At 44.4% G+C, this 20,656-nt stretch overlaps 1 protein-coding gene across 1 annotated transcript in view; it reads left to right on the forward strand.

The window, feature by feature from the left end:
* The first annotated feature begins 805 nt into the window (after positions 1-805).
* IGF2R (insulin like growth factor 2 receptor) overlaps positions 806-20,656 on the forward strand; it is a 211,975-nt gene continuing 192,124 nt past the window's right edge. The window contains exon 1 of the mRNA XM_077486170.1: positions 806-977. Coding sequence (XP_077342296.1) covers positions 886-977 — 92 coding nt within the window. The 5' untranslated portion in view covers positions 806-885. The remainder of the gene's footprint in view (positions 978-20,656) is intronic.

The following is a 20,656-nucleotide window of genomic DNA, read 5'->3' on the forward strand; positions in this document are numbered from 1 at the left end:
AAATATCTCCTAAACGGTGCATTTACAGTTCCTATAGGTGCAAATGTTACAGGGAGGTTTATAACCTCTTTAAAGTGGAGTTCCACCCATAAAATTAACTTTGCATTATTCAGCAGCATTAAACCTAAGAAACAACATTTGGAAAAAAAAATGTTTTACTCACTTTTTCATGTCTGTTGCTAAGGGGTGTCTTGTAAATAGCCTCTTTCTCTCCCTGGCGCCTGACGTCATTTTCCCTCAGCGCCTGTGCTCGCTAGTGTTCCTGGGAGATGCTTGTCGTCATTTCCCAGGAGTCAGTGGGCAGCGTAGAGGGCTTTGTTGCCATCACAACGGGGCGGGCACTTCCGACAACGCCGCGCATTGTGATGGCAACGTCAGACGTGTAGCCGCATGTGCAAGAACGGGTGGTGCATGCTGGTTGCTCAGCTGCGCCTGACCCGGAAGATAGTGCTTGTGGGCTTAACGTGCCCACAAGCAAGATGGAAATTGCCAAGAACGAGCAATATAACATATCTTGCACTATAAATTTGGCAATCGAGCGGCGATTCATCAGAGAAACGTGAGTGCTATTAATAAGATTTTTTTAAAAAAGATATACATAAAAAAAATACAAAATAAAAATGTTTAACAGTTGGTACTCCGCTTTAAGTTGATTTAATTGGTGTAGGTTCCCTTTAACACCCCAGGATCCCCCCTACAGTCACTACCCAGCTTGCACAACACCCTAGCAGTGACCATCGCTGTACGCTAGAGGGAGACGACGAGACACGCACAGATCACGTGTCGGGCCGTAGGCGGAGCTGTCATGTGATGGTCACATGACGTTGTCTTGCGCTGGCTCTGTGTGTGTGTCCGTCGGGATTGTGCTCTTGATTCGGCCGCAGCATGAGACCCCCGGGAGCCGTGTTGGTAGCTGTTCTCCTGATCATCATTACCAGCGGACAGTCCTCAGGGGGAGCACCTAAGGAGCTGTGCGGGTAAGAGGAGATCGCTGCTGTCTATGTATCCTGCAGATCTGTCATCGGTGCTGGCCATGACAATGCACAAGCCTTGTATTATGTAGAGGAAGCTTCCCATTTACTACACAATACATGTGTCCCATCCACCATGGCCTGGGTGTTGTTAGATCGCTGCCTACTGTCATGTGTGCCACTCTTCTGAGAGGGACAACTCAGGAGCCCAACAAGCCATGTTGTTTGCTTGATGTGATCTTTATTTTAGGGTAGGTTGTGTTTTATATATGACCTCCCTTCCAGCTATGGCCATACACATCACAATCTGATTATACAATATACTTTAGATTAACCAAAACTATTAGACAAACCTAAACAGTCACTTTCCTTTGCGTTTTCTAAGGCCATCGCGCTGATATGTTGGTAGAGCTACAAGCGATTGCACAATCTCATTGTATAGTGTATAGACAGCCTTAAAGCAGCTTTCCAGTAACCCCAATCCATTTTTTTTCCCCCCAAAAAAGCTCCCCTGTAATTGTTACCACTTCCACTGCAACATTGGGATAATGTCAGCAATCTGATCTCTTTTTTTTTATTTTTTTATTTTTTTTATAAAATCATTACAAACTAACCAGATCTCGGTAAGCAGGCAGTGTCTACATTTCTGGGATTCAGTGCAGCTGGCTACCCAGCATGTACCTCCGATGATTGATTGATTAAGGAAGACTTTAGAGAGTTTGAAGAATAGCAAGTCTTTCTTGATCATAATAACTTGGCAGTCAACTTCTTTTGGATGATCATCTCTTTTTTTTTTTCTCTTCTATCCCGTGTATAATTTAGAAGTGATGATTGCAATCTAATTCTGTTTTCTCCTTGTTGGTATATCCCAAATACAGATATTTAGGCCCCATTCACACTTGTGATCAGGATTGTAGTGCCCTTTCTGGAGGTAAGAACCAGAAGGCATCCGGTGGTATGACTGACAGGTGATGGCGATTAGCTGTCCTGGCCAGGTCACATTGAATCAGACATCCACCGGCAGTAGTAGTGTGTGTTAGGGACTTGTGGGTTCCCCCTAAAGACCACACCAGGCCCTTCAGTCTGGCATGTATTTAAAGGGGAACCCCCACGCTGGTAAAAAAAACAGCGTAGGTCCCCCCCCCCCCAAAATCCATACGAGACCCTTATCCGAGCATGCAGCCCGGCAGGTAAGGAAAGGAGGGTGGAGCGCGTAGTGTCCTTGCACCCACCCACCCCAAAGCACCTTGCCCCATTGTTAAGGACAAGGGTCTCTTCCTGACAACCCTTGCCGGTGGTTGTTGGGGTCTGTGGGGGGGGGGGGGGGGTTAGCGTAATCTGGAAGCCCCAGTTCCCGTCCCCCCACCCTATGTGAATGAGTATGGGGTACATGTTCTGCCATGCGTTTTTTCCTATTAGAATGGATATTTACATTCCTTGTAATAGGAATACAAGTGACACACAAAAAAAAAAAAAGTGTAAAAATAAAAGTTAAAATAAATAATTTTTTAAACGTGCCCCGTCCCTCCAAGCTCCCTCACAGAAGCGACCGCGTAGGTGAGTAGCACCCGCATATGAAAACGGTGTTCAAGCAATAATTCTAGCCCTAGACCTCCTCTGTAACTCAAAACATGCAACCTGTAGAATTTTTTTAAACGTCGCCAATGGAGATTTTTAAGGGTAAAAGGTTGTTGCCATTCCACAAGCGGGCGCAATTTTAAAGCGTGACATGTTTGGTATAAAATGCGTAACATTATCTTTCACAATATAAAAAAAAATCGGGCTACCTCTACTCTTTGTCTTATTTTTTAATTAGAAAAAGTGTATTTTTTTCCAAAAAAAAGTGCACTTGTAAGACTGCTGGGCAAATATGGTGTGACATGAAGTATTGCAACGACCACCATTTTATTCTCTAGGGTGTTAGAACCACCAAATATTATATATTTTTTTTCTAAGTAATTTTCTAGCAAAAAAAATCGTTTTTAACTTGTAAACGCCAAATCTCAGAAAGAGGCTCGGTCCTTAAGTGGTTAAAGGGGGCTTCCAGATTCTAAAAGGCCTGCAGATCTCAGCAACCACCGGTAAGGGTTTCGGGGAGAGGCCCTTATATTCATCAGCATGGGGACAAGGTGCTTTGGGGCTGGTACGGTTCGGGGGTGGGGCGGGGCGCTTGCTCGTCACCATCCCTTTTCTTGACCTGCTGGGCTGTGTGCTCGGATAAGGTTCCGGTATGGATTTTGAGGGGACCCCACCCGTTTTTTTTTTTTTTTTATTTTTTTTTTTTTCAGCGTGCGGGTTCCTCTTAAAATCCATACCAATGGGTTGTTTTTACAAAGTGATAGTTTACAATCACTTTCTTGGGGGGGAGGTTCTGCCAATCTAACCTGCTTCTATTGTTTGTATGTAGTTAGAATTACAGGGAGGTGATTACTCCATCAATTGCCATGTAACATTCTGGCTCCAGAGTGTTTATCTGGTTAGTGGGCATGGAGTAGGAGGGAGGGAGGGGGACTGCCATTTACTGGTGTGTGTGTGTATGTATGTGTGTGTATGTGTGTATGTATGTATGTATGTATATATATAAGTCAAGGAAGGGAACTGAAACTGTAGCATGCTCAGTAGATGTAGCAACAGCTGATGTACACCATCTCGGGCTATAGCAGGGACACAGACCAGGAGGGAGGGACAGTGAACAGAGGGACAGAATCAACCAAGTATTTTTTTTTTTTTTTCACAATACAGAAAATAAATCCCATAGTGACTGAAGGAGTATGAACAGCATGCACTGACAGGTTTTTATTGATGTGGGTTTTAACCACTTCCCACCCGGCCAATGTATATATACGGCCGGGTGGGAGCCGCCTGCTCCTGATAGGACGTTCAGGAACGTCATTCAGGAGCAGCGGGATCGCGCGCGCGCGCGCGCCCGCGCAGCGGCGCGATCCCGATGTGCTCGTGTCACCCGGACACGGCACATCTCAGATCGGCAGGAGGGCTCTGTGATTGGCCCTCCTGATCACATGACGGCCGTGTCCAATCACGGCCGTCATGTGATGTAAACAAACAGCCGGTTGCTAGGCAATCGGCTCTCCTCTCCTCACACGGAAGTCACCGCTGAGAAGAGGAGAGCAGAACGCTGCAGCCGGCTGATGATCAGTGAGTATGGGCTGCTTTTCACAGCTTTTTACTCACTGATCATCAGTGTAGTGTAAACACACAACACACCACACAGTGAAAACACAGTCCCCACATATGTCCCCAAAACACACATGTCCCCAAAACATACATGTCCCCAAATAATAAAAACACATGTCCCTAATAATAAAAACATGTCCCCCACATATGTCCCACTAAAATCACATGTCCCAATGATTATCTGCACACATATGTCCGTGATCACCTGCACACATATGTACATGATCATTTGCGTACATATGTCCGTGATCACACAAACCAATTATTATACACTTAACGGAATTTTTTTTACCAAAAACATGTAGCAGAATACATTTTGGCTTAAATTTATGACAAAATTTGATTTTATTGGATTTCTTTTCAAATAGAAAAAAGAAAATATTGTTTTTTTCCCAAATTTCCGCTTTTTTTGCGCTTATATCGCAAAAAAAAAAAAAAAACGGAGTCGTGAATAAATAACACCAAAATAAAGCACTATTTGTGCGAACAAAATGATAACAATTTCATTTGGGTACAGTGTAGCATGACCGCGCAATTGTCACTGAAAGCGCTAGAGCGCTGAAAGCTGAAAATTGGGCTGGGAAGGAAGGGGGTGAAAGTGCCCTGTATTGAAGTGGTTAAAGACACTTTTTTTTAAACCCCAAAACGGTTGTGATGTGAAGTATTTGTCTTACTGGGGAGATTTCCCTTCACATCATGTCCCAGAGACTTAACAGGAAGTGAGAGAAAATCACCGCTGAGTATTTACATGCATTCAGGGATAGATGTGTGCCCCTGGATTTAAACGGTCTGTACCTGGGGGTGCCCATCCATTTCTGTACGGAAATACTTTTACCAGCACACAGCCTGTCATTGCTTTTTACAGGGGTTCAAACACCTGCACCCCTGGGCTCAGAGATGTACACTTCTATTCACAGTGTACAGCTCTATGTGACCATGTGAGCGAGCATCCCACACCGGTTTAATGTTCCTCACTTCTTTCACACCTTGAATGCTGAACTGAAGGAATCGAAAGGTCTTAGTGCCGATTAAACCTTGCCGCGGTTGTGGAGGTTTCCTGTGTCTCATCTGCTAAATGTCAAGTTTTTGCTCACTGTGTTATTCTAGTAATATTGGTAGTTATTGCTCACCGTTATTGCATACCGTGTTATTCTAGTAATACTGGTAGTTTTTTTGAGAAACAGAGATAGTAGTAGTTGAAACTGCTTTTTGTCTTTTGCCTTCTGTATCCTTGGGAGATCTGGAGGCTGCAGACCACTTGATGCTAAGGAAGCGGATTGGGATCTGTCATGTGTAGTTACATCTGTCATTAGTTCTAGAAGGTATACTACAGAATGGGTAGAATGCCAGTTTAAAGTTATTTTTATAATATAAAAATAAATATATACATACACACCACTTTATTAGGTACACCTTCCTAGGACCGGGTTGACCAGGCAACGTTTGTTTAGCCTGTGCGAATTGTAATCTGTTTCCTGTTCTTAAGTGACACCCAGTGTGGTCTTCTGCTGCTGTAGCCCATCTGCTTCAAGGTTTTATGTGTTGTGCATTTAGGGATGGTATTTTGCATGCCTTGGTTGTAACAAGTGTTTATTTGAGTTACTGGTGCCTTTCTATCATCTGCAACCAGTCTGTCCATTCTCCTCTGACATCAACAAGACATTTCCGTTCACATAACTGCCACTCACTGAATATTTTCTCTTTCTCTGACCATTCATTTTAAACCCTAGAGATGGTTCTGCATCAAAATCCTAGTAGATCAGCAGTCTTTGAAATCCTCAGACCAGCCTATATGGCTCCAACCATGCCTTGTTCAGAGTCGCTTAAATCCCCTTTCTTCCCCATTCTGATGTCCGGTTTGAACTTCAGCAAGTTGTCTTCACCACATTTTAGATGCGTAAATGTATTGCGTTGCTGCCATGTGATTGGCTGATTAGCAATTTGTGTTACCAAGCAATTGAACAGGTATACCTAATACCGTGACGTGTGTATTTACAGTATCTCACAAAAGTGCGTACACCTATTCATTTTCTAAATATTTTATTACCTTTTCATGTGACAACACTGAAGAAATGACACTTTGCTGCAATGTAAAGTAGTGAGTGTACAGCTTGTATAACAGTGTAAATTTGCTGTCCCCTCAAAATAACTCAACACACAGACATGTCTAAACTGCTGACCACAAAAAGTGAGTAGATCTCAAAGTGAAAATGTCAAAATTGGGCCCAACGTGTCTATTTTGTGTGGCCACCATTATTTTACAGCACTGCCTTAACCCTCTTGGGCATGGAGTTCACCAGAGCCTCACAGGTTGCCACTGGAGTCCTCTTCCACTTCCATGATGACATCACGGAGCTGGTGGATGTTAGAGACCTTGCGCTCCTCCACTTTCCATTTGAGGATTCCCCACAGATCCTCAATAGGGTTTAGGTCTGGAGACATGCTTGGCCAGTTCATCACCTTGACTCTCAGCTGTTTTAGCAGTGGTTTTCTTGGAGGTGTGTGTTAGGTTAGCTATGTTGGAATAATGCCCTGCGGCCCAGCCTTCGAAGGGAGGGCATCATGCTCTGCTTCAGTATGTCACAGTACATGTTGGCATTCATGGTTCCCTCAATGAACTGTAGCTCCCCAGTGCCGGCAGCACTCATGCAGCCCCAGACCATGACGCTCCCACCACCATGCTTGACTGTAGGTGAGACACACTTGTCTTTGTACTCCTCACCCGGTTGCCGCCACACACGCTTGATACCATCTGAACCAGATAAATTTATCTTGGTCTCGTCAGACCACAGGGCATGGTTCCAGTAATCCATGCCCTTAGTTTGCTTGTCTTCAGCAAACTTTTCAGGCTTTCTTGTGCATCATCTTTAGACGAGGCTTCCTTCTGGGACGACAGCCATGCAGACCAACTTGATGCAGTGTGCAGCGTATGGTCTGACCACTGACAGGCTGACCCCCCACCCCTTCAACCTCTGCAGCAATGCTGGCAGCACTTTTATGTCTATTTTCTCAAAGACAACCTCTGGATATGACGCCGGGCAAGTGTACTCGACTTCTTTGGTCGACCATGACGAGGCCTGTTCTGAGTGAAACCTGTCCTGTTAAATCACTGTATGGTCTTGGCCACCATGCTGCAGCTCCGTTTCAGGGTCTTGGCAATCTTCTTATAGCCTAGGCCAGTGATGGCGAACCTTGGCACTCCAAATGTTTTGGAACTACATTTCCCATGATGCTCAGCTATACTGCAGAGTGCATGAGCATCATGGGTAATGTAGTTCCAAAACATCTGGGGTGCCGAGGTTTGCAATCACTGGCCTAGGCCATGTTTATGTAGAGCATTAATAATTTTTTTTCAGATCCTCAAAGAGTTCTTTGCCATGAGGTGCCATGTTGAACTTCCAGTGACCAGTGAGTGAGAGCGATAACACCAAATTTAACACACCTGCTCCCCATTCACACCTGAGACCTTGTGAAACTAACGAGTCACATGACACCAGGGAGGGAAAGTGGCTAATTGAGCCCAATTTGGACATTTTCATTTGCACAGGTTGCTCATTTTGTTAGAACACCACCTTGTACATGGAAATATACTATATTTAAGTAGATAAGCTGACTCGATTGCTTTAAATTAGTTGACAAATTCAAAATGGGTTTTAGTGTAGCAAGAGGTTCGCTGCCCCGCCTTCTTACTGTAGATGTGATGAGGTCGAGCATAAGGTGTACCAAGATGGGCTTAACGTAATTTTTGTAAGTGTTAGTTGATTTCTGCCTTGTGCATGCGCTGTAGTCAGCCGGGCATTTTGTCAGGCAAATTCCTTTGTGCACCGACGTCAGCCACTGAAGGCATGTATGACGCCTTGCGCATGTGTAGTGAGCGCTGTTTGGCGATGCAGCTGATTCCCCGTCACAGGAAGAGATGCGGGTTGCACATTCTGCCAGTTTAATTTTGGCAGAACACAGGCAACCCACACTGGTAGTTTGTTAAAGCACTGTTTATTAATAACAATCGACATTTTATGTTTAGAATACTTTGTTTCACTTTTTTCATCCCAGTGCTGCTGGCTTTGCAGCTTCTTCCTCCATACGTACACTCCAGCAATGGCTGCATGGCATTCTCAGGGCTGGATTCCTGGTGTTGAATATGGGGCACTATTTCTGTGTAATGTGGCTTGATTTTTAGCCTCCTCCTTTGTTGCATGGTGACAACACAGAGTACAGTTGTGAAACAGAGACAGTGTTGTCGCCCTAGAACAGGAAGTGGTTGATTTTACAAAACCTTGCCTTTTTTTTTTATTGTAATGTAGTGTGTGGGGTGTTTTTTTTTATTTTTATTTTTTTTTTATTTTTTTTTATAGTATATGTTTAAAGAAAAAAAAAAAATGTTTTGGGTGAATCGTTTTTAGTTTAGGTGTAAGTAAACTCCATCTCATTTGCTTCTGTTTGCGTGTTAACAAAACCCTTTCAGGCTGAGTTCACACAATGGCGGCATGCGGCTCACAGCAGGGGTCGGTGTTTCCCTGTTCACCTTTTTTAAGTCCGATTGTATTATGTGATGTATGTTGCAATTTTGCATTGCACTTAAAATACTGAAGTGAAATTGGAAGTTTTTAATAGCTCTGCGCAGTGAATAATGATGCATCTCTCTCTTTTGAGTAGTTGCAAATCTTGTGATCAGAGTGGTTTGGAGCTTTTTATAGAATGTAGTAGAAAGATTAGAATGGTGATACATGGAGTTTGTCAATTATGTCATCATATTTTAAACCAGACTACACTCGGATGCTTTATCTGATTTCCACATCCTGCGTATAACCTGCTAATTCCCATCTCTGGCTTTTCATAACGTAGTGTGTTTTGTTTTTAGTTTTTTTTCTTTCAGTTTTCTCTCTGTACAAATGAACTATGCTCCTTCCCTTTTTTTTTTTTTTTTTTTTTTTTTTTAGGTTTCCGTAACCTAAAATAATGCGAAGGCAGAGGGGCGGGTATGACATTCAAATTCGATTTTGTGGTTTCTTTTAACTTGTACTTCACACAACAAATCAAGTAAAAGGTAAAGCTTTCAATTGGGGACTTGTGCTGCTAGAGCAAAATTAGGGACTGTCTGCTACTACTTGTTACAAAGTTCATGAATCTTAACAGGGTATAACATGGTTATTAGTCAAGGCCAGGGTATGCTATATCTACGCCTATCCAAAAGCTGTTGATAAAGGGGCGGAAGATGTTGGGTGTCAACAAATGCTTGACCGATTTGCCGGTGACACCTGGCTTTCTCAGGAACCACATGTCCTCATGTCCTAAGGGATATAGGAAAAGATGGTGCCAATGTGGCCCCATATGCCATCCCCATCCTCCATGTATCTTTCTACTAGACTCAAGTGCTGCATGGCCCTTAGCATCACTATACAAGTGAACTACATCCTATGATGGGACCTATGCCTTGAATGAAAGCAGGCAGCAGCAGGGGGACATGTACCAAAGGGAGCGATTGTCTATTACAGACACAAATAGATATAATGCCTTGTCATGGGATGCAACAGTAAATATGGAACATATATGAAACGAGGATATATTGAAAGGCATTGGAAAGAAAGCTGGAGGAACAGTAAGTGGAACACTTAATGCCTGCTTTACTTACCATGCCTGCTGCCCGGACCAATGTTTTACTGGCTATGCCTGCTGCCCGGACCAACGTTTTACTGGCTGTGCCTGTTGCCTAGACTGACCTTTTGCCTGGTATACTGACCACATCTTCAGCCTGCCACCTGGACTGACCTCTCACCTGTTTTAGTGACTACGTCTTCTGCCTGCCGCCTGGACTAACCGCTCGCCTGTTTTACTTTCTACGTCTTCTGCTTGCCATCTGGACTGACCTCAGTCCTGACTGTTTACAGACTGCATTTCCTAGCTAAGCACCTGCTGAGGCCCTTTTTTTTTTTTTTTTTTTTTGTCACCTTTTTGGACACCGGTTTCGCCCATGTATCATAGATACACATTTCATTAAATTTTTGCTCAGCCTCTTGGGGCCCTTTTCCCTGGGTGCCATCCATTCCAATCGGCAGGGGGTCTGTGAGCAGAGTCACGTCCGTTTAAGCCTGCTGGTCCATAGGAATGCTTGGACCTTCCAATTGGGTCTGAAGAGCGGACAGGTGGACCTGATCGATTTGTGTGAGTAAAAAGGCCCTTATGCTACTGGGTCAGTACATATAGCATTGTGTGATAAGTCCTGATGGCAGTCACGTTCGACTAGGCCTGTTTGTCTTATGGAACTGGGTCTGCTGCAAGAGAACCTAGAATAAGCCAGCCATGTTTTCTGATCCCTGGTATTGGACTGAACGTTACATTTAGCCCCTGGCTTCTTGCGTGTTTTGGATATTCCAGTGGTGGGATCACCCTGCAATATTTCACAAAATTGTTCCTGTCCACCTGGAATATTTTGGTGCTCTCTCTGGCATCGGTATGTTCCAGCACCTCCTGTAGCATTTGGAACAGGAATAGTAGGAACGTTGATATTGGCATACAGGTGGCGTTCAGACTCAGGAATTCATGTGCTGATATCTCAGAAAGTCCCTGAAATAATTGTCCGGTGGCTTGATTCTTAACCACTTGGGATCCGCGCTATTGCCAAATGACGGCATTAGCGCGGATCTACTTTTCCGGGACTACGTCTATTGACGTCGTCCCGGGTACGAGCGGCCTGCGCGCGCCCTGTGATCGGCGAGTCCGTGAGACTCGCCTGATCACCGATCCGTGCAAGGGGTCGATCCCGACCCCTTATCACGTGATCAGCTGTCAGCCAATGACAGCTGATCATGTGATAGAACGGAGCCGGTAATCGGCTATTATTCCTCCTCGCGCTGACAGCGCGAGGAGAGAAAAAAAAGCCGATCACCGGCGGCCGTGATCGGGACATCAGTCCCGATCACGGCCAGCAATACAGCTGACCACCTGCCCCCTGCCAGTGCCCACCTGCCCACCGCAGTGCCATCCTGAATAAAAGACAGTGCCACCCACAGTGCCCACAATGTGCCTCAAAGGTGCTGCACCCCAGTGCCACCTATCAGTGCCACCTATCAGTGCCCATCAGTCCCATCTATCAGTGGTACCTATCAGTGCCCATCCGTGCCACTTATCCGTGCCACCCATCCATGCCATCTTATCTGTGCCCATCTTTGCCCATCGGTGCCGCCTTATCTGTGCCTATTAGTGCCGCCTTAACTATGCCTATCAGTGCCCACCAATGCAGCCCATCAGTGCGCACCAATGCAGCCCATCAGTGCCCACCAATGCAGCCATCAGTGCCGCCTAATCAGCGCACTTCAATGAAGGAGAAAAATGACCCGTTTGCAAAATTTTATAACAAACTATTAAAACATGATTTTTATTTTTTTTTTTGCATCTTTTTTTTTTGCATCTTTTTTTGTTTGTTTAGCAAAAAATAAAACTCCGAGCTGTAACTAAATACCACCAAAAGAAAGCTCTATTTGTGGGAAAAAAATGATAAAAATTTCATTTGGGTACAGTGTTGTATGACCGCGCAATTGTCATTCAAAGTGCATCAGCGCTGAAAGCTGAAAATTGGTCTGGGACTGAGGGGGGTTTAAGTGCCCAGTAAGCAAGTGGTTAAAGAAGTACAGCCAAAGCTGGTGTGGCTGTACTTCTCCACTGGATCGCAGGAGTGCAATTCATTTTGCACTCCTGTGATTCGTTTTCAGCAGAGAGCGGGCTGCAGTCCGACTCTCTAACATCACTGAAGTCTGTCCAGGGTCCGCATCGTCGTGACAGTAAAAATCTGGATCTGCCAGATCCCTGTACTGATACCCAGCTCAGCCTCTCAGCAAGCCGCTGAGAGCCTGAGTTAGTTGCTCTGCCCCCTCCACAGCCCAGCGCTCCAATGAGCGAGGAGGGAGTGGAGAGATTTAACTGACAGTCTGCAGCTCTCTGCTCACGGAGCTGTCAGAACCGAACTATCGGCTGTAGAGGTCCCGAGGGACAGATGCAGCATCGGATCGATACTGCATCCACCTAGGTAAGTATAATTCTAGAAAAAAAATAACCCAATCCCATACTTCTCTTAAGTGCTTATCAAAAACAGGAATATCAGTTTAGGGTGGACTGACCATTTATTGAGCTACTTATGCTTTTTAGCAAATACTGTTAGGTACCATTTACACTTGGAAATGGGGCTTTTTATGATTGGCTGCAGGGGTTCCCTGCGATTGTTTTCAATGGGGGCTTCCTGCCCGTAGCCAATGGGAGGATGACAGCTCCCGCAGATATAGATCAAAATTTGTCTGGTTTAACAGGAACTAGCTGAATTTAGATCCTTGTATGGGCAAGCTTGTTATATTGAAGCTGGTCTATCGATTGACTTCCACAACCAACCTGCCAGGGATTTTTTGTAAGATCACTGCTGGTGGCTATAGCAACTGGCAGTGATCATTGTATTCTGACTGGGAAACCTCTCGCTGTCAGAATATATTGGCTCCTCAGGAGCGCTACCCCCCCATCACTACTGAATGTGTTTGGATGAATCAAGCAATTTTCTCTCCTTCAACTGCAGCAGTTTGACAGGAAGAAAATTGCATAATGTATGGCCTGCCTTGGTCCAGACTGGATTATTTGTAGGTTTGGGGCCTGTGTGAATTTTAATAAGAGAGTCTGCTCAATCAACTTGGTGCAGTCTGCTAATTATACAAACCTTCAGATGTGTTTTCCCTTCTGCATGTAATTTGCTTTGACGTTTTAGCTGCTAAACGTGAAATATGTATGTATTTTATCCATGTTGTGTTTCTGAGGTAGAACACAGCAAGGCTTGATTTCCTCCCTCCGGGAATTCCCTATTGCTAAGCAAATATTTCTGTAGCCTTCCTATTTTAATGGTCAGCACTCTTCCTTCTAAAAAGTTGGGCCCAAGCTACATGGGTCATTTTACTTGTTACTGAGAGATTTAAAGAGCAGCTCTGCTAATGGTCTCCAGAGAGGTGCCAGCAGCAGGAAAGAAGAGATTTTCAGGTCTGTATGAAGCCATACACTGGGCATTATAGTTATAGGGCTACTTTCACGCTGACGCGCCATGGTTTTACACACACCGCAGGGGTGGTTCTATTATATCCTGCTGTTTTACCACCCCCAACTTTACGTGGGTAAGAGCCTTAAGCGTGCTGCTTCCAAATGCAACTAAGGGCTCATTCACAAGTGCAGAAGGCACTACTGCTCCTCTGAAAAGTGATCCGATTGTGTTGTTAGGTGGTGAGGAGGCGACATGTTGCCTCCTCACCATCTGATTTAAACACATGATTGCCATGCAGTGCATGTGATTGCGACACGGTAGTACAGCAATTAGAGGTTTAAATCGGGTGTGAGGAGACAACGTTGTGCCCGGTGATCTTTGACTTCTCCCATGTTATGCAGGTAGATCTCCACGTACCTACTTTTTAGACCATGTTTCATATTACATCATGAAACAAGGTCTCATACAACATCCCTCCAAACCCAACTCACCCTTACTATTATAAGACAATAAGAAGAAATAATGTGTGTGTGTGTGTGTGTGTATATATATATATATATATATATATATATATATATATATATATATATATATATATATATATATATATATATAAATTATATTTATTTTTTTCAGGTAAAAAAAAAGGTGCATTTTTTTTTTCTACTGGAGCCTGCAAAGTGTTGCACCCACAATCGGTGAATTATGGGTGCCTTCTCAGGCTCCTGCACACTATCCCTCTAGCTTTCTGCTTGTACCTCCTGTATGAGCTTTTAGTTAGAAGAGGAGGAAGAGTGAATGGGACTGAATGCTTGTAATCCATTGAGCACCAGGAACCTACCTGCCACAGTAGGAGAGGGGCTTGTACTTTGTTCATTCATAGATCCCTGTGAATGAACGGATGTGTGGGCTGAGCTCCGCACAGCTGCACTGATTTTTAATATGAAAGCGGCTGTGGGAGGAAAGGACCCCCCCCCCCCCCTGCTGTCGCAAGGGAAGGAGATGGGGGCAAGAGCTGGACCATGTTACATTTTAAACCCTAAACACAAGTGTAACATGTTCCTGAAGTCGAACTTTTTAAACGATTTTTTGGCAGTGATTCCATTTCCACATTAAATGATGCGATTTGCTAGTTGCATGAGTTTCAGTAAATGGTTAAATAATTTAGCATCAAGCAATAAAAGTCACCCATGTAGCTTGGAGCTTTGGCTTCAAAGGAAATATTTCTCTCTAAGGCTTTGATGCAACTGTGCAATTCATTGAAAGCAGACTATTTGTCAACTATACGCCACCACCGGCATCTCTAACATTGTTGTATATAAAAGGTGTAATTAGACTTTCTGAGCCATGAGTATAGGTAAGTCAAGGCTGTTGAATGTATTGTAAGGCTTTATTCAGACAGGCTTTGATACCCGTTGATGGATGTACCTACGCACGGGAGCAAATTTCTGACCTCGGTGAGCTGTTGAAAACGTGCTCCCTCTCCTGCGTGCATGGCAGATTTTGAAATGCAACTCTGTCCATAGAGTTGCTGCTAGGGCTGGGGGAAAAATGTATTTAAATCTTGAATCGAGTTGAGAGGTCAAATTGATTCAGTTTTTTTATTTATTTATTTTCCCACCAGGACCGGCGCGGTGTCGGGACTAGGCCGAAGCCACGGCCTCGCCTAAAAACTCCTGCCTGCAGCTCCTCAGGACTGGCGCGGTGTCAAATCGTGAATTGGGTTTTTTTTTTTTAATCGCATATTTTTTTTTTTTTTTTGTTTTTTTTTTAGAAAAAGCTCTAGTTGCTGCATCTACCTCTAAAGCAGGGGTCTCAAACTGGTGGCCCTCCAGCTGTTGAAAAACTACAAGTCCCATCATGCCTCAGCCTGTAGGAGTCATGCTTGTATCTGTCAGCCTTGCAATGCCTCGTGGGACTTGTAGTTTAGCAACAGCTGGAGGGCCACCAGCTTGGGACCTCTGCTCTAAAGGCTGCTTGTGCGCAAATTGGGGCGGAAGCAGGCACAATAATCAATGCGGTCTGCACACAGAGCGGGTGTCGATGCCTGTCTGAGTAAAGCTTAAAGAGGTTGAAAACTCTGGAAAAAACAAAACCCTGTACCGCATATACTCGAGTATAAGCCGAGATTTTCAGCCTCTTTTTTGAGGCTGAAAATGCCCCCCTCGGCTTATACTCGAGTCATCGCCGTCTGCCTGCCCGATCAGCGTGTCGAGCAGACAGACGGCGGCCATTCCTCTGTTCAAAAGCCGCGCCTCCCTCTCTGTGATAGGCGGAACACTCAATTTCCCAGCAGTCAGTGTTCCGCCTATCACGGACATCCTCTCATCCTCGTCCATAGTATGAGAATGAGCGGATGTCCGTGATAGGCGGATCACTGACTGCTGGGAAATTGAGTGTTCCGCCTATCACAGAGAGGGAGGTGCGGCTTTTGAACAGAGGAATGGCCGCCGTCTGCCAGGAGGAGAGCGTGGCACACAGAGGCTGCAGATTGGCACAGGTAGGCAGGGATGGACGGACAGCACAGCACAGGGACGGACGAGACACAGGGACGGACACAGGGATGGACGGGACACAGGGATGTCTCATCCTTGGCTTATACACGAGTCAATAAGTTTCCCAGTTTTTTTGGGGTAAATTGGGGGCCTCGGCTTATACTGGGGTCGGCCTATACTTGAGTATATACGGTAATACAAAGGCATAATGAGCTAGTGTGCATAGCATACTAGCTCATTATGAAATGGCTTAGAGCGAAGCTGTTGCAGCGGCAACCGCACACTGCTGTGACGGCTGGCATTTTCCCCTCTGAGTTTATTCCAGGTTCATAGGCTCTGGCGCTGTGATTGACCGGAGCAGCAATAATGTCACTGCCACATATGTGAGCCGCCTTTAATGGCTCGGAAGGAACAGCATTCGTAGCCGTTCCTTCAGAGTGCATGTGCCAGGGATGTCGCTGGCTGCATGTAATCTACATATCTTTTTAACAGTACACGTTTTAGGAGATATTTTCACTACCTATAGGTAAGTCTTATTATAGGCTTACCTATAGGTAAATGTCAGCAGAGGAAGTTTACTTACTCTTTAAAGGGGAATGCCTTTTAATACACCGAGTTCACTGATAAAATCAATACCGAGCAGCTGCGAGATTGCTTTAACCCCTTTGATCTCCAATGATGTTTATAAATGTACCTTGACAAACAAGAGGTTAATAGAAAATACGTAGAATGCACACTTCATTTATACAGACGATAAATAAAAGTTGATTCCTGCCATTATTTTCACTTCGCTGACAAGGAAACGATTCTCAAAGTTAAGCGAAAGCTGAAATCATTTCCAAAACTTTTTATCTCCTATTGCCATGGATATCATGTTTACACAGAACAAAAGTCAAAACGCGTTGTAGAATACATTTATTGCTCAGGTAAAATTTGAACTTGCAGTGAGATTTGTATGCTTGTCATTGTTTAGCTCAAGACTTGCGTCCCTCTTCTCATCTTTAGAGGGCAGCAGGTGATATTTGAAAAGTAGAAAATGTGGAATATAGAAACGCATGACTTGAATTTTTGCTGTGTGCGGCTTAGAGAGGTTGACTATGGGGACCAGTCAAGATTGAGGAGAAACTAAAGCAGTACAGCCCCTCTTCTGCAACTTTCTTGAAGTAACGCACATTTAGCCCCCTTTTTCTTTTTTTTTCTTTGTGCCCAACGTTTGGGTTTATGCACCTCAATACTGGCTACTTTCACCCTCTTCCTGCCCAGGCCAATTTTCTGCTTTCAGCTCTGCCACATTTTGAATGACAATTGCGCTGTCGTGCAATACTGTACCCAAATTAAATTTTTATCGCTTTCTCGAGACAGCTTTCTTTTGTTGGTGTTTAATCACTACTGGGGTTTTTATTTTTTGCTAAACAAACAAAAAAAGTTTTTTTTTTCTTCGTTTTTCTGTTATACAGTTTTGCAAATAAGTAATTAATTAGTTTTCTTTGCTGATGAGGCGTGGCTGGTAATTGGGCGCTGGTGAGGCGTGGCTGGTAATTGGGCGCTGGTGAGGCGTGGCTGGTAATTGGGCGCTGGTGAGGCGTGGCTGGTAATTGGGCGCTGGTGAGGCGTGGCTGGTAATTGGGCGCTGGTGAGGCGTGGCTGGTAATTGGGCGCTGGTGAGGCGTGGCTGGTAATTGGGCGCTGGTGAGGCGTGGCTGGTAATTGGGCGCTGGTGAGGCGTGGCTGGTAATCGGGCGCTGGTGAGGCGTGGCTGGTAATCGGGCGCTGGTGAGGCGTGGCTGGTAATCGGTGCCCTGATCTTGAGTGTAAAGAATGTACTCGCTGTGCCCTGTCAACTTTGCTGGTTACTGGCGCTCGTTCCCTCACACAGACAGCGTGTGAGGAAAGGTCTGCTAATAAACAGCAAGTCTGTATACATGTGATTGGACACAGCTGATCACATGGTAAAGGGCCGCTGTGATTGGCCCTATACTATGGTCTGTGATCAGCTGTGTCCAAAAAACACAGTGGGCACAGATCATGGCCGATGTGCACCCTAGGTGGTACGGGAGCCCCAGTTCTTGAAGGACGCCATCCTAGAACTTGGAGAGCCACGCTGTAGCCGTCTTTTGGCTATAGCACGGGCAGGAAGGGGTTAAAGTGCTAATAAAGTCTGCTTGTTTTATACCTACAGGTAAGCCTATAATAAGTCTTTATGTTCGTAGCAGCCAGTGACGTCACGAGTGCATGCACACTGCTCTCAAAAATGGACGGCATGCCGACCATTGGGAGCGCTGTGCCGCAGCCCTGACTCCCGTTCTGCCATTTAAACAGCCGGAGCCTGTGAACCCGGAAGGAAGAACAGGTGAAGTTGGAAGCCCTGTCAGTGGTGACCGTGTGCCAATGGAGGGGTTGGTTTTAAGGGAAGTCTTTCATAATGTGCTAGTATGCACATTATGCTCTTAACTTGTAGGGGAAGAGTTTTATTTTTATTTTTTATTACCACTTTAAGAAGCATTTCTTATTTGTTGAGCCAACAATCAAAATGATTGTGTCCATGTAGCCACTGCACCTGTACAGATGCATAGCACATAGACTTTCTCTCAAAGAAAGCTTTGAATTGATTTTTAGTTATTAAATTTAATAAACCCAAGTTTTTGGACATTTGTAATGCTGCATAACCCCATTGGTGTTGATGTTAAACTTTATTCAGAATATGTTTTCTTGCATAGGATTATTGTTCCCAAAAATCCTGGCAAATTTTACAGGTTAATATTCTGCATGTGATCGGATGAATCCATCCAGCAGTCCCTCCATAAAGAATTCTCTCGGTCTATTTATAAAGCAGAGGACAGGACTTTCACAGACATTTTGTGGTGGAGAACCGGGTCCATACGTTTTTAAATAGGAGTCATGTATTCTCCACCAGTGAATGTTTGTTTGATTGTGAAAGCCATTTAATCTACTTTATAAGGAGATTAAAACTGCTGAGTCTTCAATAGTCATTCATAATGGGTCTAACCATAATATCCAAAATATAAAGCCTTCGATCTTTTCCCCTTTCTTTCCTTTTTTTTATTTTGCTTCTATAGATCTGCTTTGATCCACTCCTTGTAAAATAAAAAAAATAAAGGTCCATCTTGGAAAACAATTAATTAAAGATGAGCTCCAGTATCCTATGTAAAAATGTAAAATTGTCATCTAAAAAAAAATGTAGGTGCTGACTTTTCACAAACAGCCACTCGCCTGTCTCACGATCCAGCAGTGTGCTCAGCCCAGCCGTTTATCACTTTGTGTCCTCTTTTTCTATGGGCACCTGTATCTGATAGCTTGTGGCGTCACAGCCAGTTGCCCACTTCTATGCGTGAGCGGCACTGAACACTGTGACTGGTCCTGCAGTCTTTTGGAACCTGTCACGTGTTTCAGAAGAATGCGGAAATGAGGGGGAAGGAGAACTTTTGCTTAGGCAATCAGAGCGGAAGTGTGGAAGTAGGAGCGGGTACCTGTCAAAATTTGGTTCCCCCTCCCCAAAAGTTTCATTTCAAACAGGAGCAGAGGAGGAGGGCTGAAAAAATGAAACTTCGCCTATTTGGTTGAAGCTATGTTGTAAGAGAAGTACTGTGTGTCCTCTTTTGACCACGCTTCTCTGGTGGCTCACAGGAGTACAGTTACTTTTGTCTTCCTGTGACCCACAGTCTGCTGATAACAGGGGTCATGGCTCCTTATGTGAATGGACAGATGCTGCAGATGGAGGAGAGTATGGAGATATATATATATATATATATATATATATATATAATTTTTTTTTTTTTTTTTAAGTCCACACTTCTTCCTTTTAAAACTGGGGGACAATATAAATCAGTTTGTACAAAAATAAAATGTGAAAAAAAGATCGGGACAGGACCCACTGAATTTAAAAAGGATTAAATCCTCATGTCACAAATCCTTATTGTAACATAAAAAGTACATACAGTGAGAATATTTTGGGAGTGCCGTACCTCCATCTTCATATGCTCCATAGAAATGGGTAGCAAATACATATAAAACAAGCAATTCTTACTTGCTATTAAATGAGAGAACTTGAAAAGTGTTGACCAAAATATGTAACATATAGATAATGGTATCCCCACTACAATAGCAGCTGGGCAAATGTTTGTAGCAGCTGACAAAGGATGAATGGCCCCTACAAATCGTCATCACTCTGTCTGCACCACTTTTACATTAAATGGAAAAAAATAAAATCCTCCTTTTAGGAGCATAAAGACATGTACTGAGCATTTATTTGTCCAAGGTATTATTGCTATGGGGTGAATGACAGGATTGCTATATCTTCCTTTTTTTTTTGGGTCAGAGACTCAATTTTTTTGCACTATTAGGTGATTCTTACTCCCGGAATATACAGTGTAATGTGTTAATAAGCATACATTTTGGTAATATGAATATATAGGGCGGCACCGAATGGGTTTTTTGGTGCTGAAAACAATACCGAAAATGAAAAATGCACTAGGCCGAAAACTGATACCGAAAAGGACTGTTAAAAAAAAAAAAAAAAAAATTTATACAGGAGATGGTCAGAGACTGGGGGACGTGGTACAGGAGATGGTCAGAGACTGGGGGACGTGGTACAGGAGATGGTCAGAGACTGGGGGACGTGGTACAGGAGATGGTCAGAGACTGGGGGACGTGGTACAGGAGATGGTCAGAGACTGGGGGACGTGGTACAGGAGATGGTCAGAGACTGGGGGACGTGGTACAGGAGATGGTCAGAGACTGGGGGACGTGGTACAGGAGATGGTCAGAGACTGGGGGACGTGGTACAGGAGATGGTCAGAGACTGGGGGACGTGGTACAGGAGATGGTCAGAGACTGGGGGACGTGGTACAGGAGATGGTCAGAGACTGGGGGACGTGGTACAGGAGATGGTCAGAGACTGGGGGACGTGGTACAGGAGATGGTCAGAGACTGGGGGACGTGGTACAGGAGATGGTCAGAGACTGGGGGAC

The sequence above is a fragment of the Lithobates pipiens genome, unplaced genomic scaffold, assembly GCF_037356315.1.
Source record: "Lithobates pipiens isolate NorthernLeopardFrog02 unplaced genomic scaffold, aLitPip1_a1.2 Scaffold_18, whole genome shotgun sequence".
NCBI lineage: Eukaryota > Metazoa > Chordata > Amphibia > Anura > Ranidae > Lithobates > Lithobates pipiens.